Below are 27,324 nucleotides of genomic sequence, written 5' to 3'. Positions count from 1 at the left end.
TTCCCCGTGACGCCGCGGGGAAAACCCAGAGCCGGGTACCGGTTGCGGCGGTGGGGCGGGACCGGGGGGAACCGGGCGGCGGTGGCGAATCTGCCGGCGGCGCCGCGGCCCGCGCTGCCGCCTCACAGCAGCTTGAGCGTGCGGAGCGTCCTCGCCCCCACCCCCCCCTCCCCGCGGGGAGAGTGGGCATGGCCTGCCCGCCGTGATGGTTCGAACTAGCCAATAGCAGGCGGCGAGCCGCCCGCCGCGGCCAGTGAGCGGGGGAGGGAGGTGGTGCCAGCGGGGTAGGCTGCACCGCCCCCCGCTCGCATCCTCTCGGCGGTGCGAACGCGACCATTTTGCGGGGGGGAGCGGCGAGCGGCGGCGGCGGCGGCGACCGCGGCGGAGCGGTGACCGGGGGCGGGGGGGGGCCCGCGGAGGAGCGGGCGGCGCCGGCGGCGGGAGCGCGGGCCGGCGGCGGCAGCGCCTGAGGGGGAAGAGGCGGCTCCGGAGGCGCGGCCTGAGGCGCTGGGCCCAGGGCTCCCGCTCGCTGCGGGGAGGGGACGGGCGACGCCGAGCCCGCACCACGACACCGTTTTGTTTTTTTTTTTTTAATTATTATTTTTTTTTTGTTTTAGTATTTTTATATATTTTCCCCCCTCCTTCCCCTCAGCGCTGAGGCGGCGTCCCCCGGGCCGGGCCCGAACCGCCGGGGAAAATGTCCAGGCCTGTCAGGTGAGTCCTTGGCGGAGCGCGGAGGCCCCGCTCCCGCCTCTCTTCCCCCCCCCACCCTCCCTCCTCCCCCGCGGCGCCAGCGCTGCCTCTGCCCGCCCGCCCCCCGCCGGGCCCGGCCCCCGGCCGAGCCCCTCCCGCCGGGCCTCGCCGCAGGCCGTGCCCGGGGCGGGCTCCCGCAGGGCGGGGGGCGGCTGCGTGGCCGTGGGGCGCGGAGGGGGCAGGGAGGCCGCGCGGATGCAGCATGGGCCGTGCTCTCCTCTGTCCCTCCCTCCCCCCTTTATTTTTTTTTCCCCTTACAACTTTTAATTTTTTTTTTTTTTTAATTTGTAAGGCGCTTTGGCCGGCGCGGGGTGCTGTGCATCGCCTGGGGGTTGGGGGGGGGGGGGGAGCCCGGGGGCGGCAGCGCGCCCCGCTGCGCCGTTACGGGGCGGGGGGTGCGAAGGAGGAGGAGGAGGAGGAGGGAGGCCCTGCGTGCGCCGCGTCCCACATTTTGTAACGGGGAAAAGTATATCCACCGCGACCCACTTCGCGCAGGGCGGGAGGCGGTGCTCGGCAGCAGGGCCTCTGCCGCAGCCCCCCCTGCACCCCCGGGCACGGAAAAGGGGGGTGTGGGGGGGGGGGTAGAGGGGGGCAGAGCAGACCACGCCGCGCGGGCTGGGGGAGGGGACACGCATGCAATGTGCCGTGACCAGCGAGGGTCTGGAGGAGAGGGGCTGTGCATGCGAGTTCAACCACGTTTAGGGGAGGAGTTGGGAGGAGCCGCCCACTCTGGTAGGAACAGCACTGAACACACGCCCTTCTCCTCTCGCCTGGTAGCTCACTGCACTCCCCCGGTCGCTTTCCCACTGGTGTTTCTCCCACCCACCCCGAGAGGGCTGATTTTAGGTCGTGGGGAGGAGGAGGAGGAGGAAACCGCGGGCCGTTTAGCTAAACGGGCTGTATTCCCCCCGACAGTAAAAGGAGGTAGGTTGTGGTGCTTGTGTCTTTAGTTAAACAGCGTTGGACCTGGAGCGTGGAGTTGCAGGGGAATCTGAACTGCGTTGTTGGATCGTGATAACTTTGAAAATCTATGGCATAGAGAACTTGCCATGTACCTGAAAGTTTACTGAGGGGAGAGGAGTGTATTTTATTTTACTTTTCTCTGGAAAGTACAGAAGAGAGTGAACTTGTGATTTAAATTGTCTTTATAGAGGAGGTAAGAGGTTTCGTACAGTATTCTTTGAATGCTCTGAAATTTTTTCATGCTCAAGTTACTCTGAGTAACTGGTTGTTCTTGCCAGTAAGCCTGATCTAGTATGTGGATCCTAGGTATTTTGGATCTTTTGGAGTAATAAATATGAAATGAACTGTGGCGATAAAACTTACATATATATATGTTTATAGGGGGTGGCCTTTGTATTTAAGTAATACCTCTAATATGTGAGAATTTAAAAAAAAAAATAGAAGCTGGAACTACTTTGCTATATACAGAGGTTTGGCACAGTGATTGGTGAAACAGTTGTTTTTCATAGCTCTTTTTTTGACCAATAGGGTATTCTTGCATGCAAAGGTAAGGGTAAATAAGGCTCAAAGTTCCAGTCTTAAGGAATTGCCTCGGGTCCAAAAGGTGGATTGATAGGATTGGGCATTGCCTGCTCTGAAGCATCAGGCTTTGGCCTTGTGCAAGGCAAGGCAGGATGTTGGACTCTATGGACTAGTGGTCTGATCTTGAATGACAGTGCTTGTGTTCTGAAATACAGTGGTGATGTGACATTGCTGCTCAGGGTGACACTTCAGTGTACGTTCTGCTGGTGATTTACTCGCCAGCACTGGAGTCTTGCTACAGGTAAGGAAAGTGTTGTAAGTTTAAAAGTATAGCTTCTAAGGTTTCTGGTATTAAGTAACTTTGTAAGCAACCATTTCTAAGAAAATAATTTTAAAAAACCCCAAAAAACTACAGTCCTGCAGTGTTGTGAAAGATCTGACTTGTCTTACCCTCAGTTGACAGGCACTGGTGTCCAGGAAGATTAAGTGCCAAAGTCCGGCAGACTGTTAGTAGCAGAAAACCTTTTGGCGCATGTCCATAATAGATCTAGCAATCTGCTGTATTTAATAGCCCTTTCAGGGGTGAAAATGTAAATATTCAGTGGCTAGTGCATTATATTCCTCTACTAGGTAGTAACTGGAGAACTCTCCTAATATATTTAAATTCAAAACTTAAAATTGTATGTTGTTTTTTTTTTTTTTTTTTTTCTGGCTATCTTAACTTATTGTTGGTATTATGAAATTCTGATGAAAGGTTCCTCATCAGAGTGAGATTTAGTGTTGGAAAAGTGTCCTTTTTTAAGTGGTCTTTGAATTAATTTATTATATATGTTAGTTTCTAGTGAATATATAGGCATCTAAAACAATTAATAAAATCCAACAGATATCCCCAGTTTCTATTCCACTTGTCAGTAGAAGACTGACTGCCTTCAGACCGGGTCTGGTTGTTGAAAACAGTTTGTTAAAATTGTTAAGAAGTAGTAATGAAATCCCAATATTTACAGGCTTCGTGGGCCTGGTACTTAGAGCCAAGTATTTTCTACACAATTAAACTTCTCCTGGGTGGATAACGATGGGAGCTGCACTATTGTTAGAAAACAGCAAGAAGTAAAAAGTAAAGGTACTACGCTTCTTGAACCTCTGCATCTTGTAGCTAGTTCTTCTCAAGTACTGCAAAGAGCATTTGAGCTGGTGGCTACATCATCATATCCTTATTTATCCTGGAATATAAATGAAATAAAACATTCTGAGCCACTGTTTTTATATATAGCATCAATGTGTTTTAAGTAAGAATTTTGACTTTAAATTCCATGCAGCTTGCCTCTGCTTTCCCTTTCACTTGCTGGTGTTCCCCTCCTGCAGACATTGCAGAGTGGGACTGGGCAAGTATGGAAATAACAGGGGGGTTTGTTTGTTCACTTTAAGATTGAAGCCAGTTATGAATTGATCTAGCTCAGTGCTTCAAGGCTTTCTGTACTTAATTTTTCTTTATTAGTAGCTCTTGAATCCCATTCTTGCATTAGCACTATATTGGAAGGGTGGTCCTTTGAAATGTTACTTGCAGGAAAAAAAAAAATCCAACATTTATCTATTAAATATAACTTGTCTTGTTGCCAGTGTTGTACCTGGACAATATAAAGTGTAAATATTGTGATTCTGGAAAACTGTCATGGGGTAGCAGGAAAGCAACATTTCCTTGGGGATTGGCATTTAACTTGAGTAATAATGTGTGGTAGTGTCCAGAGGTAAGCTATAGACACTTTCCAGATAAGTAAAAAGATACAATCCTTGCTCTGAAAACTTTCAGTCTAAAGAGAAGCAGGGAGCAAGGTAGAAGTACAATAAAAATCAAAATACCAGGAACAACACAGGTTGCAGAATAGATTTTTTTTTGTTTGTTTGTTTGGTGTGTGTTTTTGGGGTTTGTTTGTTTCTCCCCTGCTCTGCATCAGAACATTTCTATATTGCATTTTAAAATCTCAACTGTAGTTAGGTTCAAATGGAGGATGGGCACAAGACTGCTTAAACTGTTGCTGCATAAATCATTTAATTGTTTTATGGAGTTTCAAGTCATGTGTATCCCTAAAAATTCTGCAGATACCATGAGCAGTGCCTAGTCTTACAGACGTTTGGAGTTACACCAAGTCCAGACCCAAACAATGACCTCTGTAATTGGGAACCTCTAGTCGGTGAGTCTTGTCTGAGTACAGTTGTGCCAATTTTTAAATAGACTAACACCATAGTGACGTGTTTTAGGTACATAACTGTCACTAGGCTTCGATGTTTCAACTTCTGATGCGTAATTGTAAGTGAATGTTCATCTGAGGCCTAAGTCTAGCACTGCGTATTGTTTTGCACAACTTTGAAAACACCTATAAGAAACATCTCCTATCTATTCTCTTATCTATGTGTAAAAAAGGCACCAAAGGGGTGCTTTTAATGGCAATATTTATCGATAATATGTTGACCTCAAAGGGAGCACGGTGAGAACCAGGAAGTGAAACTGGCCACTCTGGGCCAGAGCCCCACGGAGCCTGGCCGGGGAAGGTCCCTAATGTTTTTTCACGGCTGCTTAGTTTGATAGTTATGTTGGTTAAATGCTGTAGTTAAGGAGGAAAAAAAAAAAAAAAAAAAAAAAAAAACAAAAAAAACCCCCTCAGTAACTATTTAATCTGTCATTCATTTACTTGTCACGTTGTATAAGACGATAGGTTGTTACTTCTGCTGATAATTGTTTGACCTAAACAGTCCTCAGTGCATGATGAGATCAGTTACTAGCTTTCTGAAGACTCCTTAGCATTGGTTTTCAGGAGTATATGTACTTTTTTTTTAAACTTGGACTTTATCTATGGATTTAAATACCTGGGGATCTAAATATTCCCCCCCCCAAAAAAAAAATCCCCAGAAGTTTTCTAACTGTGTTAGTTTGTATTCTGACATGTTGACTTACAAAGACTGAGGGTTTAGGGACCTCACTAGCTGAAGACGGGGGCATTACTGTACAATCCTCACTCATTTGTGTTGGCATTTAGTGGTCCTTTTAAATGTTAATACTGCTTTTCATCATTTAACAGTATCAGCTGGGTAGGCATCCAGTATAGGTTGTGAGAACTACTGTGCATTTTTGAGTTCTTATTAAATTACTTGAATATTACTTTGCTAAGTAAGTGCTTCCGATGTAATGTGTTGATGGTTTACTAGATGAGTTACTCTTTATTCCAGAAATATTGGGCTGACAGCTGTTACTAAAAACTTATGCTATTGGGACCTCCCTCTATAGCTTTCCTCCCCCATTTCCTTCTCACGTGCACACTTTAAACGTTAAACTGGATTAACAAGTTATTTTAAAATAGTGCATATTTTAAACCAGATTGAACAATATCCATCCCAGATGTCTGCTAGATGGTCTTTTTATGCTCAATCTAGCTGAATTTAACAAATAGTTTGTTTTTATGTCTGGTTGCTTGCCTTAACATCTTCTAGTTCTTGCTAGTGGCAAAGAGATTCTCTCCATTGATGAAACCAGCAATATTTTTTTTTTCTGGCTCTTAACTCCAGTGAACTTATCTACTGTGTTTTTATCACCTTGGTGTAACAAAAGATGCAGTCTCTCTTTGCAGACTTGTAGTTATTAAGCATTGCACATCAGTGCTGTTGACAGTTCTGAAGGAAAACATAAGCTGGTCTAAATGGAGTGAATGATGAGTACAGAGTGAGGAGAATGGCAGATGCAAGAGCAGTTTGTTTGATATTTCTCCCCTTGTGAGCTTCTCTGGTTCTGTTGGGAAGACTTGCAAGTAATATCTTCAGTAATAGCAGTGTAGATATTCCTTCTTTCTTCCACCCTTCTTGCCCTGCAAAATAAGATAAAGCAAGCCAAACAGCCTTCTCTTTATTTTTTTCTTCTGCCATAGTGATTTACTTTCCAGCTGAAAACATAGGGTACAGTACTTAGAAAGAAGGATGTTTTCCTTAGGGACAATGTTTTTCGTTAATGTTTTATCTGACTGTGTTACCTTTTCAGTACCTGATTTAATATGGGTCTCTGACTGAAAAAAGCAAGATGAAAATGTGTATGACCAGCTTACTACAAGATGGCAATATTGCAATTTCCATCTTGTGTATTAGAAAAGGAATGTTAGAAACCATTGTTTTACAAAGCTGCTATAACACAGTATGTGGCAATTCTCCTGGTTTTTTTCCCCGTTTATGCTTTCGGAGGAAAACCCTAGTACCTGACTTACACCAAATCAAACATCCTATTTAGTAACTTTATTGTTCTTCATATGCTTAGTGGAATAAAACCGGTGTCTTCACATGTGAGATGGGTCAGGAGGCAATCTTCAGGAAGACTACCTGTTGGAACAGGAATTTGAGTCCCTGGACAGTACGCCATAACAAGCCTTGCCAATAGTTGTGTTCCTAAACTGGTGTTTTACCATATTCGGACTGTGAGTGAGCAAACAGTGCTCTGTAGCACATTGCTGTTGTACTTTGTTCCACTCACATGTACTCTGAAGCTTGGATGGGATTCAACCTGTAGAAATGTAATGACTGGTCATGCCTTACTTTTGTTTACTTGTTTGTTTTTTTGTTGAGGGGCTGGGGGCTGTTTTGTTTTGTTTTGTTTTTTTAAGAGGCTTGGTATAGGGTTGAAATAAAATAATTTATGCTCCTTCATCTTTTGAATGCTGCTGCTGTAAGCCATGAATAGAGGTACTTGTACAGGAGCATGACTTCTAATTGATTACAAATGGATCAGCAGCCAGAATACAACAAAGACTTTTGGGGGATCTTTCGACTAAACGGTCTTAGCCATGCATGATATTAATCCAAAGTGCAGTTCAGTTATGGGAACTAATTGGGAAATCCAACAGTCATGCTGTGCAGAGCAGGAGAGGGGAAGGGCATTGTGGTTTGTGTGTTGGATGGAGCTTGTGTTGTCTTCTCTTTGCAGCGATCCTCAAGTCTGTCGTGCTGGGTAGATCACTTAATCTATCGCTTGCCTGATTTTTCTAGCTGTAGAAGTGAGCTCATGTGATGATTCCTGTAAAATCAAGTTCATTGTTGGCTTTGGGTCAAAGGGATTGTAAAAAGTGTGTGTGGAGGGTTGTCTGAATCTTGTGCCTTATTCAGCTGTGCCTCCTCCCATTGTATGTCAGCCATAAGAGGTGGGTGCTTGGAGTCTGATTGAGGCGTTACCAGCTAGAACTCAAATATATTTGATTTATGTAGCTGTCTTGGTTCCCTTGAGTAGCTGTATTACAGGGCAGTTAGGTCTTGTCAATAAAGTAATTGGGGTAGATGCTGGGAAAATAGCTAACAATTACTTTGGGTTTTAGGTTTTGTTTTTTTAGGTTAGAGAGACAGATACAATTTTGTTGACAAGTGAGGCATTGGTTTCAATAATAGCTGCTTCTGTAGTTAACTAATTTTGTCTAGAATGGGCGTTTGCACTGATAATGATACCCTATTGCCTGTGCTACTTTCAGTTTGGTTAGAGAGCAGAGAAGGTGCCGATGCAGTAAAGAAAGTATGGGTCCATACTCATTTGCTGTCCAAAAAGATAGGTTAAGTGAAATGCATATTTTTTTCATTGTGCCTAGTGATACAGTTAAGCATTGTAACAGCTGTCTTGCATCTTGTTAGAGCATCAAAGTAACTAAATGAGAAAGCTCCTAGAAGCCCCTGGTGAAAGCTTAAAATGTGCTAGAAACAGGGATCACATAAGAAAACAAAAATCTCAAGGAGAAGAAGGTATGAGAGCAAGCATGATTATATTGAGCTGTGAGAAGCAGAGATTCAAAAAAGATCAGTTAGGAAATGTTTATTTAATTCATGATACTATTTGTGTACTTGTTTTATATCTGGAATCCTAGTATCAAATATCACAGCTTTGAGACAGGGTGTTAGGGGGAGCTCTGGCTTAAAGTTCAGGCTGATGCATTCTTTAAATGTGTCATTCATCTTGGGGTGCAGACATTGCTTTAAAATAGTGCTTTCACTAGTATAGTGAAATATAATGATAAATACAGTTTTAATAATGAAAGAACCATGGAGCATAGGTTAAGATGGCTCTTCCTCGCTGCAGTCATGAGCCATAAGAGAGTGCTACTTATCAAAAAGCACTTTCCAATTCTGAGAATATAATCCAGTCTATAATAGCTCCATAGGAAAATGTTAGAATATACTGTGTGTTCATTTCTGACTTCAAAGGCTGGGATGTTTTTGGGCTACAAATCCTGCACTGGAAGCAAGGATATGGCACTTTCTTGTTACTTGAAGAAATCTTTTCTATCTCTGAGATTATGCATTGCTAATTTATTTATTTTTTTCCCCCTGCTTTTTAACAGGAACAGGAAGGTGGTCGATTACTCCCAGTTTCAGGAATCAGATGATGCTGGTAAATGACTTTTTTCTTAACAATACAATATTCTTGGGCTAGAGCAGTTCATTTATTGCTTTGCATATTAATTGTTTTGCTTCTAGTCACATCTTTAACTTAAATTCTAAGGAGTTTCTGCTCTTCACAGTCTCTGAATTGTTAATAAGTATTTGAAAATATAATGATTCTCATATGTTTTGTATTAAACAAACAATGGTGATAGAAATCTTATTATTTAATGCTTGTATTGTTGTTGTGCCTTGAGGCTGTTGGCAGCAACTGTCTTCTTCCTTAGTCTATGCTATGGTCTGTGGCAGAATTTCCCCAGTGCCACTTTTTTTCTCCAGTAAAATATGTTTTCAATTTATTTTAGTGGACTCTAGTTAATTCCATAATGTCAAGCATTTTTGTGAATTACATATTAAAAAAAAATAAAAATCTTTATGTTCTGTGTGAATTAACAAAATATTTTTGGAAGCCATATGGAATATGTTTTGTGTTCTTAAAAAATGGACATACTACTACTGTTTGCTAAGTGAGCTTGCACTGATAATTAATGGAAACAAATACACGTAGTTCTTATTTGCAGTCCTGTTACTCATATTGTATAAGGTATTGTGTAATAGTTGTAAAAAGTTACACTGTAAACTGCTACATAATATACTCTTTTTTTTCATCATATGACAGTAAATAAAGTGCTTGCTGTTAAAAACATGTAGAAATATATATGGTTGTTAACTTTTAGTAGGTTTATGTAATAGCTCTCTGACTAGCTGTAAAATGAGGTACTGTGTCCTCTTGTGGGGCTTTTTGTATGTTTCTTAATACCCTGGTATACAGACTTGATTGTGTACAGCATTTGTATTGTGCTGTTGACAGAAGAAAAGGTAAATCACTAGTTTAAGACAGGACTTTGCTTCTATAAAGTTTTGTTTGAAGCTTTGTGATTTTTTGTTTTTTTTGAAGGGCTTCTTTTTGATGTGCATGAAATGGTCAGTTTAAGTTATAGCTGAGGAAGTCAGTTTGCTGGGAACTAGGAGTTTGATTCAAAACCATTTTGTACTGTCCCGTCCAGATGAAGATTATGGAAGAGATTCAGGTCCCCCATCCAAGAAAATCCGTTCGTCTCCCCGGGAGGCTAAAAATAAGAGGCGATCTGGGAAGAATTCTCAGGAGGACAGGTAAAAGCAGCACTTCATCTGTTACAAACATGTCTTCAAACCTTGTCCTGTGTGTGGGGAGCAGTACCTTTTAGGAGTAATGATTGTAAGTGGAATTCAAGGCTTGCAGTGTAAGATACAAAGCTTGCATAACCAGCTTGGACATTGAGGTGGTTCTTCCTTATCTGAGTAGACAGGGAAATCATGTGTAAAGTACTTGTCTCTAGTACTTCATTATTAAAATAGCTTTCTGGAGCTAGACAGTTGGAATGGGAAGGAATATGATCTGAATTACAAAAATTGGCAACTAGTACAATTATCCAGGTAAGTTAGTGGCAAGATGCATTTATTTTGCATGTTTTTTTCAGTATGCTCAGAGCATTCTTGTGGTTAAAGGTTCAATGGGACATTACAGTGGCAGTCAGGAGCAGGGGCCGTTTGTTAGTTTGGTGGTTCTTTGTTTTTCCCTCTGATTTTGTCTAATTCAGAAACAAAGTAACTTATTTTGGTAACTGAGTTGCCCCAGCAGTGTGAAAGGACTGGGTTCTAAGTGATGCTCTACTGAATAGTGAAAGTCTTTCCTGTAGAGTGAAGGTATCTTCCTTTTTACATTAACCATGGTCAGCAAATGATTGCCATAAGACCAATTAAGTCAATTGACTGCTCTCATGACAGACATCAACTTCAGGGATGGAGGTTCTGCCAGCTGGCTCTTGCTCTATAAGCCCAAGCTGTCTTTTTATCCTGTTGCACTCTGCTGGAATATAGATAACTCACCAGCAGGTATGCTTACGAGACTTCTCTGTCATGCTCCTGTTCTGTAAGTTGAAAGCTGAATGTAGGCATGGGAATACTTGCATGGTCCACCTGCTATTGTGAGCTGAGAGGGAGAGACTGTTTTCACCCTGGCAAATGCCTGTAAAACCTGGAATTAAATACTGAATGAGTACAACGTAAAAAGAAATTGGGCAAGGCAGCTCCCAAAGCAACTAAATAGTTGACCTTGATGTCCTGTTAGCTTTTGGGATTTTTAAGTATGTGAGAACTTTCCTCTGTGTCACAAACATTGTAGAAGGCTTGCATGTAAAACAAACTCATGTGTTTAAGTGTTTGAAATCCACAGTTGTCTATATAAGACTGAAAACATATGGGCCTGAGGGGCTGTAATGTGACAAGTTACCTAAACTGTATTAGAGTTCTTGACAAGTGTGGTGTGTCAGCTCCAACTGCCACATTTGAAAGTAGCAAAGGTTTGATCTATTGTATTTCTTGACCTTGACACGCTCTGCAGTTCAGCCATTCCTGAAGCATATGTGGTACATCAGTGGCCCTCAACAGAGCATTCATCATTCCCATTTAAAACACTTGTTTGCTCTCTGATTGGTGTGCATGTACTTAGATGTGGGAAGGAAAACCCTCTCTGCGCAGTGGTAATCACTGATGATGAGGGTTTGGATGAGGATGGAACACGAGTACCTGCTTGAAAATTCTAACTGTAAAATAGAAGACATCTGGATTATTGGTAGGTTTAGAGTGAAGTGCATGGTTCCTCTCAACCTTATTATTTCCTGGTTGGTTCACTTGTCTTCATGTAAGTTTGTATGTGATTCAGAGTTTGAACATTAGTTTCCAACCATGATAACTACATATACAGCTGAGTAATCCTGAAGTATAACGTGGTAATGTCCAGGACAAATGCATATTCCCAGCTTACAGATCAGCTTGCTCTCTGAAAATCCCTATTTTCTGTACAGCAGTGACTGAAACCAAAGTTTAAAACAGCAGTCAAACCCTGTCTTTCTCTCCTTTTCAGTGAGGATTCAGAGGAGAAAGATGTGAAGACTAAGAAAGATGATTCTCACTCGGCAGGTAACTAACTACATTGTACTGAGAATATATCTTCTAAATAAAGACCAGTTTGTAAGTGTTACGGGAGTAGGATTTAACATAAGAAAGAATTTGTTCTGACTGAAGAAGCATGCACTTTTCTAATACACTTATCTTAAGCCGGATGCTGATTCTACCACTGTTACTTCCAGCCCTGGTTTGGGATAACTTTTGTTTGTGTAATATGATGCTGCTATAATGTTTGTCCTCACAGGCAGCTAGACATATGTTAATCTGTTCCCGGTAGTTCTCGTCTGTATTGCAGAATGATACAAGAAAATTCACATTCCTACCTTTTCTTCCCAGATGAAGATTTTGGCAGTGAAGATGATGATTTAGGAGCAGATGATGGCAAAGCTGACAGTGACTATGAGAGCTCTCAAAAAAGCAAAAAAGGAAAAAAGGCTAAACCAGAAAAGAATAAGAGAGCAGCCTCCAAATCCAGGAAAAGGCCTGCAGGTAAAAAAAAAAAAAAAAAAAAAAAAAAAGGGTTGCTAGTCTTTGCAGTGAAAGATACTGCACTGGGACATTGTTGGGTGACTCCAGAAATGTGCTTATTAGATTGAATGTGACCTGGTTCTTACAGCTCAGTTTTTCAACAAGCCTCTTGATTAACTTTCTCATGAGTGACTTGACCTTTGTTTTGCCCACATGATACCTCAAGACAGTTAGGTGGTCTGTATTCTGTATCTTCATTATAACCTGGTGACTTTTGTTGCAGAGGACAGTGAGGATGAGAAAGAAGACCACAAAAGTGTGCGTCAGCAACGACAGGCAGCATCCAAAGCAGCTTCTAAACAACGAGAGATGCTTATGGATGATGTGGGTAGTGAGGAGGAAGAACAAGAGGATGATGAGGCACCGTTCCAGGAGAGTGAGTAAATGGGATTGTAAAAAGTTAAAATCAGTGTGGCGTGGGTGTAGTACCAGACAATGAGCTTATGGGTCTGACCAAACAGCAAAAGGAACACAGTTTACTTTTAGACTGTGACAGTGAAGACATAAGTTGTCCTTCTCAGTAACTTACTGTTATACTGCATATCTGTCCAACAGACCAGGCTTTAATTTTTCACGTCTAGGATTTTTGTTTGAAGTTTGCCACAAAGATGTATGTATGTCTTCACAATAATCCTTTAGGGATGCTTGTGAAGTTCTGGTGGCCCAAACCACGACATTTATGCTTTTTGCTGCTTCTTGCTATCCCATTGGTTTTGAGGCATTGATGCTACTTTCAAACGATGTAAAAGTACTTTCATCCTTGGTTGATCAAAGTAGGACAGTTTGCTTCATAAGAAGAGGTGAGTGCAGCTATTAATGAACTGCAGTAAGTTCCTGAAATACTGAGTGCAGACATAATTTCAGAATGGAGTAAGAGCACCATTGAAAAAAATTGCTTACTCTGTCAAGAGATTCTCTTTATTTTGAGATGGGTTACTTACTGAAGCGATGGAGCATCTTTGAGGACCTCAAGACACTTTTCCATTTTGTCATACTAGTGCTTTGTCCCTACCAGGGTAAAATCTACTGCTATGGCAGATTTCTTTAGCACAGCAGATAGGTAGAAGCTCATAAGGTCACTGAGTCCTACTGCCCTGTCTCCACAGTTTAACTAGCAAATCTCTCAACTGTATCTTCTGCTCCCTTTCCTTTTTTTCTAAAAAACTTAAATTTCTTTGTGGTTTCAGCAGATTCAGGAAGTGATGAAGACTTCCTCATGGAAGATGATGATGATAGTGACTATGGCAGTTCAAAAAAGAAAAATAAAAAGGTCTCCAAGAAATCCAAGCCAGAGAGGAAAGAAAAGAAAATGCCGAAGCCCAGGCTAAAGGCTACAGGTGAGTTTGTGCAAAGAAAGTTAGGCAGTTTGCATTAGCAGCTAGTATTTTCTTTCCTGCTATAGAAGACTCAGTAGAAATCTGGGGGTCAGTAGGCATTCACATATAATGCTGAAGGACTAATTCATGTAATGTGCCATGATTTAAAGCAGCGCTGTGAAATATTAAGGTGGCTTTAATTCTTACTTAAGAGATTGAATTAGTGTCTGTGTCTTGTTGCAAAAACTGCACAGATTGCAAAACCTTCCCTATTGAGATGCTGCAGTCTGACTTTCAATGTATCACAGCCAAATAATATAATTTGTGGGTTTGTTTGGGACTCAGGGATTTTATGATGTTTTCAGGGTGGAGAAAGGTGGCGAAATCTGAACCAAAGGGAGATTTGATGTATTTCTGCAGGAATTCTAAAATCCTAATAGCGATCTATGTACTGATTTGGCAGGAGGCTAGCTATGGTAGTTTATGATGTCATATCCAGTAATTACTCAGGACTTGCAATTAAATAGTTCTTTAAATCTTGTTAGCTAACAACTTTTCAGTTCAGATTTACTAATATGGAGCACAAAAACCGCTGTGTGTGGGGTATGGTCAAAGCAAAATGAAATCTGCTGCTAAGTGCCTTGTAAATCCTGTTGATGTAAAGCCATATGACTTTTTTGTCTTTGCTGATCATAACTTTTATAAGCTTTTTCTTTTTCCAGTGACCCCCAGTCCAGTGAAAGGCAAAGGGAAGGCAGGCCGCCCCACAGCTTCCAAGGCAACAAAAGAAAAGACCCCATCCCCCAAAGAAGAGGATGAAGAGCCTGAAAGTCCCCCAGAAAAGAAAAAATCAGCCAGCCCTCCACCAGAGAAGTCAGGGGATGAGGGATCTGAAGATGAAGCACCCTCTGGTGAAGATTAAATGGCAGTTGAGGAAATCTTTGTTTAAAAAAAAAAAAAAGAAAAAAAAGAAAAAGGAAAAGAAAACATACTTAGGGGTAGAACACGGTTTTGGCTGTGGCTTGACTCATGGGCTTTGAATGCTGTCTTTACTTTCAGCTGTTTAATACAGTGTATCCTTTTTTTAATAAGAGGAAACCCTTATACAGTAATATTTTGAAGTCAATGTTCTCTGTTGGCCATTCCGTTCTCCCTCCCCCACCAAATCTGAAAGCCATTTGAGACAAATTAACAGACCATTTAAATATATATTTTTTTCAAGGGATACTGCAGTTGTGAAGCAATAAGGTTTGAGACTGATACGTGGAAACCATACTTACAAATCGTTAAGTAGAATAGATTCCCAGTGCTGGTAAGAGTTCTTTAAAACTATTATTCTGTATTTGAATATGTGGAAAAAATGAACCTATGCTTTAACAGACTTTTGTTGATACAAGTTCACTCTCAGAAAAAATGTAGTTGATAGGAATTCCAATTGAGGAAGAGGAAACATGGGGAGGAAACCTGTGTTTCTTGGATTCAGTCACGTTTTTCATGGAAAGCAATCAAGAGAATTGTAGATGGTCTACTGTCTTTTATTTAGAAAAGACCCTCCAATTAGGATGCGAGATCTTTTGTCTTTGCTGGATAGACTACTATTCTGCTTTAGGCAAATTACGGTTCGTTCTATACAAATTCAGATACATAACCTACAAGCTTCTCACATCCATTAACTAACATATTTCTTCCAAGGTTTTCTATAGATGGGCAGAATAGGGAAGAGAAATTGAAAACCATTTTTAAATCTCTGGTTTCCATTTGATATTGTGGAAGATGTCTTTAAAGTTTTTCCAAGGAAAAAATATTAATGGGTAGTGTAAACCTAAATTCTTTAGCTTTTGGGGCGAGGGATGTCCTTTTATAAATGTGAAGCAAAGGATTCCTGTAATGCTCTGGTCAGTCTCGGATCCCATGAGTCACGCTTAAGTGTTTCTCTTCTCTCCTCCATCTGTCCTCAGAAAGGTTATGTAGTCATACCTCTCAGCCTCTCCAGCTACAGTGTTGGACAGCAGACTTCCATCGATAGTGAGCATCACCACGATACCACTTCCATTTCTTCATCTTCCATCCTACAGTGTGGGAGGCTTTGCTCCCGCGTCGACATGTCTGCTTCTAACTGTTGGTCATCATTCTGCTCCCTAAGCCTAAGAAGTGCTGAGTAGGGAACTGTATTAAAGGATGAAGCTGGGAGGAAGTGGAGTTTGGAAGCAGTATAGCAGGGCTATCGTTTTATTATAAAATCAGGATGTCCCTCTAAATGCAAGACACTTGAGATGTGTGGTGGCATTTTTATGTGTTTTTATCAAAGCAGCCATATCCTTTTTTTTTAAAAAACTTTAATTAAAATACACAAGCCTTGGTTTTCAAACCCAAATACAGAGGTTGCTGCCATGTTTGTTGGTAGAAATACTGAAAACTGGACCTGCCATTTTTTTTCCTCTTTTTTTTTTTTTTCTTAAACCCTTTGTGCTTTCTGTATGTTGCTCACAGTTACCTTATAGCTGACAAGCTTTGCATCTTTTTTTTTTTTTTTTTTTTTGTCACAGAACTACATGTTTTGTAACCAGCCTCTTGAAGGTAACATAAGGCAGCTAATTAGTTGGATTTCTGGTACACATGCTACCAGATTTTTAATCCTGTTTGGCTTTTAGAGAGCTTTTAGATATGATACACTAATACGACCAGGAAAGACACTTGGCTGAATGGCATAGGGAGCCTGAAGATGCTGAGCAGAGTGTGGAGCCTAAAATGTGGAACGGAGTATTAATATAACAGCCGAGTGATTGTCTTGTGTGATTCATAGCCATGGATTTTATTGAGGCTGGTAAATTACTTTACCTTGGCTTATAAAAATTTAAGTTCTCTAACATTCTTTACTATAATGAAACTACTGTTGCCGTTACAATAAAGATGATCGGTGTTTCCATTGTAAATCTTTTTTTTTTTTTTAGAGTGGTTTAATTTTGCAGAACAGCTTAAGGCTGGAGTGAAGTGTCAGTCTTGAAAAAGTAAATCTAATCCCCTCTCCTCTCTCACGCCTCTTCCCACCTTCCAGATCTCTGGGAGAGCAGAGTCTCTTGCATTCCCTCCACTCCTAGTCCAGTGCTTCTTGGGTAATATGGGAAAACAAATGGCCAAGTTCTAAAAAACATTTGGATTAAATTTGGGGATAGCATACACTTTTGTGAATATCTGGTCCACATAGCTGTTCCCCTTCAGTCCAGACTATGTTTCAAGTTACTCTTGTCTATTGGGTTCTTAGGGGTTTTTTGGTAATAAAATTTACAAGGATTACTTAAAAGTAGAATACCTCTAGCTGATCTGGTCAAACAGCTGTTTATCCACTAGACCAGATTTTTTCTGAAGAGTGTATTTTGTAAATTCCACTTGAAATATATTTTTGGGTTTTTTTCTAACACAGTTAACTAAAGTTAAGGCTGTGAAAAATGTGTTTCTGTTGTTCTCAGTTCAGGTTTTGGACTGGATTATTTTATGCCTGGCAATTTTGGCCCTATATCTTACAAAACTGTTCTACTTTCTCATACGTTCATCTCATGGCTGTTACAGGCTGCATGATGCTTATCTTTGAGTTTGTCACAACCTAAACACTATGTAAATCCTGTACTACTTCTGGGATTTTGTAACTTTTTCTATATCTCACAGTTTTGCTGATTTGTGCAAACACTAAGCCCTAATGGTCTCTTGGTTACTCTGTTAGAAATACAGCAGTTTACATTTTTACAGATAGAAGAAAATTGTGAAGGTTAATACATTATATTTTTTTTTACTTTAATTTTTTTCTTTAGTACACGACATTTTTCAGTAGCTCAGACATAACATTTTTAAATGTCCTTTTTAATTAATTTGTATTAAGCATTCTGATTTTTTGAAGGAAAGCTGTAAAAATGCCTTTGTTTAGGAGCATGAATAGTTCTTCACGGAGCAGAAAGTTTCATTCACAGAAGAAGGCTTTGAAAAGGTTGTCTTCTGTTATACAGCTGTAGCTTTGGAGCCTTTGCAGAGAGGTAAATGGATTTATTCCAAAGTTTAGTTTATCTAGTGCTCTGCCTTGGTCTTACTCTTAAAATGGTAGTTCATAACTAACTACCGTTATAAATCCTTTCCTACATTCTGTTTCTGAATCCACCACATTGTTTCGCAGTTAGATGCCAATAGTACTGCCTTTAACTGGCCACAAGGCTTGATCAGTAAAAATTTGTAATTTAAATTGGAATTTCATACGAAAGATTATTTGCTTCAGTTTCTCTTTGATCGGCATGAGAATGCCAAACATGCCAAGTTAAATGGGTTTCAGAATGGATTGTGGGTGAGAGCAAGACTTAAAAATGGAGCAGCCAAGAAGGTTTTAATTTTGTTGTTTTAACTTAAAGCAGAATTGTGTCTGGGGAGAGAAGCGGCACACTTGGGTGACTTCTTCTAGGGAGCCTCAGCAGTGCCAGGTAACGGTCTGAGCGTGCTCAGCTCCTGTGCCACCACATGGCCACATCCGCAGGTGATGGACTACCAGGGCAGTGGCAGAAGATGCGCTTGAATTCCTTTTTTTTCTTTTTTTTTTTTTTTTTCCTTTTTTCTTTTTTTTTTTTTTTCCCCCCTCCACTGGTGATGGTCACAAAGGTACAATAGACACTGAAGCACCCAGGTTAAGGAGGGAGGGAAGTAAACTGTAACATGCTGGAAGCTTTTGAGCTGTAGAAACTGGTGCTTTGCTTTATGTAATTTGTTTGTGAAGTGTTTATTTTTATAACAGATCATATTGTTGAACACATGGTTCTTAAAAACTACAAACTGATCCATGAGTTTAATATTTGAGAAGTGGATGTTCATCTGTTGGGGGAGGCAGGATATGAAAATGTGAGCAGACAGATATTTAAAGGGACACTGTCACGAAATAGCTGCTGGCATATAGGATATGGTAGTTTGGGTTGGGAAGGTCACATCTATATGTGGAAATCATATATTCTATATGCGATGGAGAATTTTCCCTGAACTTTTAATATTTTCCTACAGTTTTGGGAGGTTTAAATACAAGTTCTGCTAATGAAATTAGGAAGAAAAACTAACTATTGTGTTCTTACTGTTCAAGATAACTTTTTTTTTAAGTACTATGAGGAGTATCAGAGCTCTGACAGATGACAGTGTCCTTTCGAGACCTCCCCAGATCAAGTGTATCCTCGTTTTAGACTTCCCACTTCAGTAGGTGACTGGCATTTGAATGTCTTTTCATTGAACTCTTTATATTAAAAACAAAACACAAATATTTCTAAGTCTAGTCCAGTTCTCGCCATGTGCTGACTCTGTGTATCAACCACTATTGGAAGCGACTCTCTAGACTGCCTGCCCCCTCCAGCCGCAGTGAATCGAGTGGGTCCATCGGTCTGAGCATGCTCAGTGTGACTGCAAAACACCATTGTGCATATGCTTTGTATATTGGGGCAAGGGTTTTTTATATATATATTTTGGGAGGGGTAGTGGGTGGGATGGAGAAATACTCAATCAGCTTAAGCCAGAATAATGTGTGTAAAAGCCCCTGAAGTATTTTGTGTGTGAGTGCGCGGGTGTGAGTGCGCGCATGGGAGTGTCTGACATCTTATTCCCTTTGTGTTCTGAAGATTTGTGAGTTTTACTTTTTTTTTTTTTTTTTCCCCTGCAGAAGCAATTGTTACAAAAAAAATTGTAAATAAGAGCTACATAATTTTTGTTTAATCATGAACATCGTGTCACAGCAAACCCTGAATAATGACTTTGAAGGTAGAGGAGGAGACTCCAGGTAGGGCCTTGGGCCTTTGGCTATCGGCAAGGCATCACTATATGGTATGCAGTGAATATTTGTCTTGAGTATTTGCAATCCCCTGTTGAGCTTTTCTAAAATTCAGGCTCTTTGCAGTTCCTCTCCCCATTCTTTTTTTTTTTTTTTTTTTTTTTTTTTCTAAATCTCAAAAGCAGACAGAAGAAGGGGCAGCTGCGAACGGTGTTCCAGTGCTGCTGGCCCATGGTCGGGGGGGGTGACATCACTGGGCCCGATAGGGTTGGCGACTCTTGCAATACCTTGACAATACAGAGATCTACCGCATGGTACTAGGAGTTAAGTCTGAATGTAACATTAATGCTTTATTTAAAATAAAAACAACACTTTTTTTCCTAAGGGGTTGAAGTGAACATGACTGTTGACCATGTTCGTGAATTTATAGATGCAACATTCATTGGTAGAATTGTGTGATGGTCTTTTGTGCTACTTAATTTTACATATTCCAGTCTCTGTATGTACCTGCAAAGAAAGAAAAAAAAAAAAAAAATAACAAAACCCTGCTTTGCTTTTATTGAAAGGGTTCCCAGGACTGCATACCTGCTCCTGAGCTCTGTTTTAAGTATGTGTATCCTTCGCTTGTATTTTGTATTAAAAAAAACCACAAGGAAAAAGAACCCTTTATTGTTCAGCATGTTGGAATTGTGTCCCCTCTTTTATTTTTCTCCTTTTTGGAATATATTAAGCAACTCATTCTTCTGTATCTTTTATTTTCTTTTGTAAACTTTTTGGTTTTGTTTAAAAATGGCTTTATAAAAGGGCTTTTATAACCCGTAAACATGGCTTGTGTAGTTTTTCTGCTATCAAAGGTATTATTCTTTTGCGGTTGTTTTTTATTTTGTGAATGTTAGTGAGATGTGAAAGCGTGTTCATTTTTCAGGATGCCTGATGCTTTGGGGGTTAATTCCTTTGCAGAGTTTGAGCTTCCTCTGAGGAGGGTAAGTCAGGTTTTGGCCAGAACAGTTTGGCAAGTACAACCTTCCCATTACTACCTATGAATTAAGGGGAAGATTCAGTGTTAGCTGTAAAGAACACAATCCTTAGTTTGTCAGGCTGTTCCACGAGAGGTGTGAGTTGAGGTTTTCAGGTTCACAACCAATTACGAAAAGCAATGACGAGGAGAGACAAACCCGTTCCCACGTCATGCTTTCCCTCCACGATCGCCAGCCTTTCTCTTTGGCCGTGTGTGTCCCAGCAGTGACAGTAAATACACCCGCCGGCTGTCCCGCCAGAGCGGGACCTGTTCACCGTTTCCCACGCAGACGAACTCGCCCCGGTACACGCCCCTTTCTCCGCGCGCCGCCCCGGGCTCGGCGGCTCCAGCCCCGCCGCGCCGCCAGGGGGCGCCCCGCCCGCGGGGGGAGCGGCGTCACCGGCACCCGAAATCCCAAATCTCCCAAATTTGGCGTTTGCGTTCGCGCTTCGCTCGCGTGTGTGTGCGCGCGCGTGTCAGCGTTTGGCAGCCCGCAGCTGCGGTGCGGGATGGAGACCTGAAGGGGTTTGTTTCTCGCAGGGTTTAGGACGAAGCGGCTTCGCGCATCCTGAGGGGCCTGCGTTTCCTCAGGGCCCGGTGTGGCAAAGCACTTTGCGCTTGTGACCCTACTGAGCAAGGACCTTTGCAATGTCTTGTACGTGCCCCAGCTCGGCAGCACACTCAACCGTAATGAAACTGCAGTCCGAGACGTTTGGTGCTCGATACAGTGGGGCAGGAGACCGGGTTGCCATTGCCCCCAGGGCAGGACGGGATCGTTGGTGTATTTGTTTTCAGGGGTTGTTTGGGGCACTCTGCGAAATGCCATCTCTGTTGCCCAGCACAAATTCCCATACACCTGCTGACAGCTGGTGCCTGGCTGCACGTTCTGCTTCCCTACCCGTTCTGTTTATTTTATTCCACAGTGTGGCAAAATGAGATTATGCAACATAGGTGTGCTTGGTGTCAGATACTGCTGTTGACAGTGATGGTCCAGGCTTCTGGAACGGAGCGGTTTAATTGTGCAGCTTATGGCATTCCTCTCTTTCCTTTATAAGCATACCAGCCAATTAACTTGACAGGTATTTCTACCTCACTGCTATGGTATCTGCATGGATCCTTTACCTGGAGCAGCCATGGAGTTACCTTCAGGGACTGCTACACTACTGCAGTTTTAGGATTAATTAGCAGTTAGCAGGTGTGGCACTTATTTTGTCCGCAGAAGTAAACACTACTTAACTCTAGGAAATGGTGCAATACTAGGATCTGTGAACTGTTTTTCCCCACTGCTACTGTTCTTTGACCATTCTATTAGTATTTGCAGCCTTTGGCTGCTTTTCTCCTCAGTATTGCTCCTTTGAACTCAGTGTACTTACCGTCTGCTCAGTCCAACAGGCAGATGCTCTGCCAACATAAGTTAAAAGTTCCCATTGGCTTTGTAGTAGTATTTACAGGGAATTGATACCAGAAACAAATGATTTGTTTTCACATTTAATGGGTATGCACCTGAGAAGTGGACATGCATAGGGTTTTGTAACTACAGCGAGTGCTGCCAGGCCAGGGGGGGGATGAGATTCCCTTGGCAAAAGAATACTAACTGTTAAGTTTTAAGCTAACATAATTTTGCCTCGGGAATATCCTGTTTGTGTTTCTTTTGGTAGTATTTGGTTAAAGGATGAAAATAAAGTCAAAAGGTAGAATTCAAGATTAGATCTGTGTTCTGCAGTACAGCTTGTTTTGGCCCTATAGGTGGCCTTGAAAGTAAATGGGACAGAGTTGATTTAAAGAGCTTCTGTTTTGTTCCTGCCCATTTTGCATGTTGAAGGAAACCTGGAAAAAAATGTGGAAATGGAGAGATCTCCCAGTAAATTCCATGTACTTCAGAAGTGTGTTTTTAGGTATAATTTTGATGCAGCAAACCACAAAGTGAACAGGATTTTTTTACTTCTTTCACTGGCATCGGGGGTCTTTGTACCATGCAATATGATAAATCAAGTATCGAAAGATATCACTAATAACCTAAACTCCTGTGGAGTTGGCACAAAGGCTATCCTGGGGGTGCAGGGTAAGGAGAACATAGAGCTCTGAAAGGTGTCTGTTCATCGTGCACTGATTGACAAGCACTAAACATCTGTAATGTGTGATTATGTTAGACTTGAATTTGATCTGGGAGTGCTGCTTGTTAGTTCATAACCACATCCTGGGCTAACACATCTCCAGCTTCAGAGTTTTATGTAGACCAGGAAATGGTTTTTTGTCTGTTTTGGGTTTTTTTTTTTCCTCTTTCCATAGATACAGGTCAAGTTCAAGTGCTGTTATCCCACTGTGGGCAAGCATCAGAATGCAGTCTCCCGCCATGAATGAAAAAGACCAGTAAGAGATAGCTCCTTTTTAAAGTCAATGCTGAATTAAAGTCTCGAGGTCAAATTCAGCCCTTGGCCTTACACTGTGGTTGCAGTTTGGTCTCCTGCGTGTGCATGTTTTTTGATGGACAATAAATGGAAACAATCTTGCACAAAGTCAAAGCCATTTTCTATTCTGCATCTTCAATAATATTTCATTTATAGTTCAAAATTATAAGTTTTGTTGTATTCGCTTGCAAATTCTGTAGTTTGAAGAGAGACTGGTATTTTATTTTGAATAATCTCATGTCTTTCAGATTGAATAACATTTATGTTTTGAGTAGATAAGATAACAGTTCCAGCAGCAATAAATTTCCTGTTGTCACACTATCTTTTTTCCTTAAGCATTTCTAACTAAGCAGTTGGCCTTGTTAGGCGGTTTCGGTTAGCATTAGCAATTAGTGCCTTTCCCTAACAGTGGGGTCTGTTAGCTTTGTTCATTACAAACATTTTCAAACATTTTTGATTAATTGGAGTGTTTTATGTCTGAGAACTTCTGTCTTCCTCTTCTTGTGTGATGGAGTTAGTACTGATTTTTTTTTAAAAATTGTCTCTTTCTGCTTGGATATTTTTTTTTTTTTTTTAGCTAAATGGTCTTCTGAATGTTTTATAAAGAGGTTATTATTGTAGTTTCTCCTAAAGGATATGCTGTGTTTGTGCTTCACTTCCTGAGAAATGAATGAAGGGAAGGAATAGTTTGAGTATAATCCTATTTATTACATAAAGCCACAATTTCTTTTTCCCTAAACTGGCTTTTTTTTTTTTAATTTTACTTCACTGCTGATTACAGTATTGCATTTGAAATAGTTCTTTCTGTTCTCAGGAACAGTTCAGTACATTTGTTTTAATCTAATAGGTGACACATTTCTCAAAAGCAAACTAGGTCTCATATTTGGAAGTGGCTCAGGTTCTCTCAGTCTCATTCACATTAAACTGTTTTTGCACCCTTGAATGCGTAATACCATTTAAATGACTTCTTAAACATTTTTCCCATTTCCTTCTTTTGTTGAGCAAGGGTGCCAAAAGGAAAAACAAAATATCTGTGGGTGCAAGTCCTTGTTCTCACTCTTGCATCTTTCTCCTCACACCACCAAGGGCTTTTAGAAGACCCAGTTGCAGAGTTTAACAACTTGTGTTACCTCGTATATTTAATTTCCCAAGACCGTTAAATGCTCACATAAATATTCTTAACATGAATAGATCACTTTGAAAAAGAGAGTTGTTATATGAGTGGTAAATATTGCTATCTTGGCTCAGATCTAAGGTGAGCTTGTTGGATATCTTTTTCTTTCCAGAAATACGTCTTCAGTCTGCTTTAAATTCTGCCTTCCACTGCCCAGCTCTCTGCTGGACGGCTCTGCTGAGCGTAGGTGAGGACAGAAACTATGAAGATTCCTTTAAGAGGGGCCCAAACCATGTTACAGCTTGGACCCTAAGACAATTTGGGGAGGAGAAACCAGCTCCCTTGACCTCTGGCAAATGTGACTGGTCAAAGGATAGCAGTCTTCCTCTTGGTATTGCTTCCCCAGGTACAATTTTATGTAGATGGCTGGAAAGAGAGCAACTGAGGCCAACGTGCCTGACAAGTGCAGCATGGGAAGTGGGCTGTAGGGAATTACTCCCTTTGCACGTTCAGTCATTTTAGTTCAAACCCAACAAGGAAGAGGTGGGATCTGATGGTAGAACATTGTACTAATTAAACAAAAATTCCCAAGATTTTAAATGCTCAAAGGTGGTGCTGACACCAAAACAAATAACTAAGCTTTAAACATAAACCTGGTCTATCTGACAGCATTGGCAGAATAGCTGTTGGCATAACATACTTGAAAAAAAAAAAAATACAGTCACCACCTCCTTTTCGTCACTGATACTGCAACATTTCCCAAAACTTACTTTGATCTCCAGGCTTTTCTCTGAAGTATGTGGACCTACAATAAGGAAGGGGTGGGAAATGCCACCTCTAGGCACATGTTGCATCTGCTCCAGGGGGCTGTGCTTGTATAGCAGGTTAAAAACTTGTTAGTGTAGTCAAAGTTTGTCCTAGTGTGTAGTGAGCCTTGATAATAAATGTGGATTCAACCTGCTGCTAGTTACAGCGCATTCCTTGTTGGAAGATATCTGAAGTTACCCTGACTGGAAAAAAAAAAGAAAAGGAAAAAAAGGTCCAGTTGAAAAAAATTACTTGTGCTCTTGGAAATCTTCTTCACCTGAGGAGCAGACTTTGTGAGGCCCCTGCAGCCCTACCCTTTTGCTGCAGTTCAATGAGAAAGAAGCTGCTGTCTGTCTTTGTAGCTGGGGGTCATGTGGTGGAAAAGTTGAGAAATGCTGTATAAAAGTCAGGAAGAGGAGAAAGGACCTCAAGGAGACTTGACCTCACGAGTCTGACTCAGATACTGTCTGAATCATGTGCACCTCTCAGCATGTGTCTTGTCTCTGTACGCAGCTGGAGCACTTTAAGATGTTCCTTCTGAATTTTCCTGAGAAGTGGCAGTGGCCTATCAGCTGGTGACTTCTGAGCTGCCCTGCTGTAGAGAAGGCATGGTAACGAGCAGTGCTGTGTTAATTCTGGTGGCAGGGCTGTCTGATCTTTTCCAGCTCTCATGTTTAGTCTTTAGCAAGAGAAAAATTTCCCTATAAAGATCAAGGCAAGTGACAGCTAAATCCATTCCAGAAGAGGTTTCTTGGCTGCCTAAATAAAAAAGGGAATAAGGGGAGTCATGGTAGTGGGGGGTAATAGATCATCCTCTGTAGCTGATCCCATTCTGACAGTGCTCATTACATCAAATTTGAGCAATCACTCTACCATATGGAAAAAGGGGGGACTCTGTTTAGGACCACTGCTGGGGAAAGTCTCCAATGATGTTTGTGTGTCTTGACCCCAGGCAATTCTTCCATTATTCCTTTGTTAAACAAGTGATTTGTTGAATGCCAGTGACCCCTTAGTAAGTCTCCCAAGCTGCTGGGGCTGGGAGTGACATAGAATTGTCAATAATAATATCTGGTAGGTTCATCATGGAACAATTTTTAACATTCAGGTCAAAGTCATCCTTAGAATTTAAGTTAGTGAGGCTGATTAAGAGGTGAATTAATCACAAAGTTATCAATGCATGCTCACTATTAATATTTTTTTATTTGGTTTGGGAATAGCAGAAGCAAGGGAGCTGATGCCTTGGCTGGTTCTAGAATACCTCCTTCCTGACTCCTGGTGCTGTGAATAGCAATAAAAATTCTAGAGAAGTGTGATATAGAAAGAAAAATAACTTTTGGAGACACTAAAGGGAGAGAAGGGCAAGACCTATGAAGACACAGAAACCTGGGATGATGGTAAGCAAATGAGATAGAACAGGGCAAACACGGCTGTCATTGTGAAATCTGAATGGAAAACTCATTCTTTTGATGATCCCTTTTTTTTAGTCAATGAAATAGAATCAAGGTTCTCCCGATCCTACAGGATCACTTTCATGTTTCATTGCAGGCAGGTGTATGGCCTCATTCTTCTCCATCTGTAGTATCTCAGTTCCACTAAGGCAGGATTCATCATCCAGCAAAGATGCAGCTTATCTAACAGCTGCCTCCAGCCAGTCCTTTGGAAAGGAGCATAGCTCGGGTGTCTTTCTTCTGCAATCACTTCCTGTCTGTACAGTATAAGTATTTCAGAATAAACATGCTGGGAAATATTTGCACTGTGTGCTATAAACAGGGTGCATGTTGTTTACCTGAAGCAAATATCTGCCCATCAATTGTATAATAGTCAAGAAAAGGGAATTCTTTTTCTTGTAAAGTTTCATAGATATTTCTTCTTAATCAATTGGTTTGATGAAAATTATTTTTCTGTGAATATGGTTGGGGTGTTTTCTGTAAGTATGTTCTAGTTGTTTTCTGTTTCAGTTTCCTGCTTCATCCAGTAATCATGAATTGTGGCAGTTCTCTGCCTTCTTTATTTTTGCTCCTAACAGCTGGAGCAAATACCCTTGAAAATCTCTTCATTCTGGCAGTATCCACAACAATGAACAGTTCTTCACCTCACGGATGGAGTTTGATCTCAGTTTAGACTGTAAAATGTTTGTTTAGACATCTATCATTTCCTACAGGTCCTTCAGGCTGGGAGCTCAGCCCTCGTTCAGTAAGGCAGGCTGAAAGCTCGTGAATGGGTTTGTCTCGGCGCGTGGTGTGTTGCATGCAGGCACGTGGATGTCTGCGTGGCTGCTGCGGTAACAAACAGGATCTTGCAAGTCGGTTTGCAGGGATGAGAAGTGTAAACTCCATCTGAACGTGGCGTGTTTGGGTTAGGCAATCTGACTTTCTTGGCCAGAAGATACGTGTTCTGCTCCTGGAGAGGCAGTTCTTCCTCTCAGCCTATATGCCACCAGGTGGGCCTGGAGGTTTTACAAGGCTTCAGGAGGTTGGAAATCGGAGGTTCCATTTAGAAACGTGATGGTTCAGACCCCGTCAGGGGCTTTGCTTTAGGATGGACTTTCAGTCAAAATTAGTTCCTCCTCATTCCCATTGCTGCCCTCCTCCTTCCCAAGGCCGTGCTCACTTGTCTTGAATGTCTCCTGCTGCCTCACAGGGTGACAGATGAGCAGTGTGAGCGCTGACTTGCACCTGAGGCCCCCGACACCCCATTTCCAGCAGTAATTCCCC

The 27,324-nt window shown here is 41.5% G+C and overlaps 1 protein-coding gene across 2 annotated transcripts; it reads left to right on the top strand.

Moving 5' to 3' along the window:
• The first annotated feature begins 423 nt into the window (after positions 1-423).
• Positions 424-19,444, top strand: NUCKS1 (nuclear casein kinase and cyclin dependent kinase substrate 1). 2 transcript variants are annotated; one of them, XM_042799957.1, is made up of 8 exons: positions 424-714; positions 8,592-8,641; positions 9,699-9,804; positions 11,597-11,652; positions 11,977-12,129; positions 12,392-12,544; positions 13,356-13,505; positions 14,207-19,444. In XM_042799957.1, exons 1-8 carry the CDS (start codon positions 698-700, stop codon positions 14,404-14,406), a joined length of 885 nt encoding a protein of 294 aa, XP_042655891.1. In that variant the 5' UTR covers positions 424-697; the 3' UTR covers positions 14,407-19,444. The 2 variants fall into 2 exon arrangements, with proteins under 2 accessions (XP_042655891.1, XP_042655892.1); XM_042799958.1 differs by having other exon boundaries at positions 426-714; positions 13,359-13,505.
• Positions 19,445-27,324: the final 7,880 nt, after the last annotated feature.

Source organism: Tyto alba, unplaced genomic scaffold, assembly GCF_018691265.1.
Source record: "Tyto alba isolate M040663 unplaced genomic scaffold, T.alba_DEE_v4.0 Super-Scaffold_30, whole genome shotgun sequence".
In the NCBI taxonomy this organism is placed as follows: domain Eukaryota; kingdom Metazoa; phylum Chordata; class Aves; order Strigiformes; family Tytonidae; genus Tyto; species Tyto alba.
This window is presented reverse-complemented; position numbering and strand designations above follow the sequence as displayed.

What these genes read in the sequence shown, in the direction of transcription:
- NUCKS1 (XM_042799957.1), top strand. An exon ending in AAGAATTCTCAGGAGGACAG is followed by an intron (nt 9,805 to 11,596) that starts GTAAAAGCAGCA and finishes TCTCCTTTTCAG; the next exon opens with TGAGGATTCAGAGGAGAAAG. An exon ending in AGATGATTCTCACTCGGCAG is followed by an intron (nt 11,653 to 11,976) that starts GTAACTAACTAC and finishes TTTTCTTCCCAG; the next exon opens with ATGAAGATTTTGGCAGTGAA.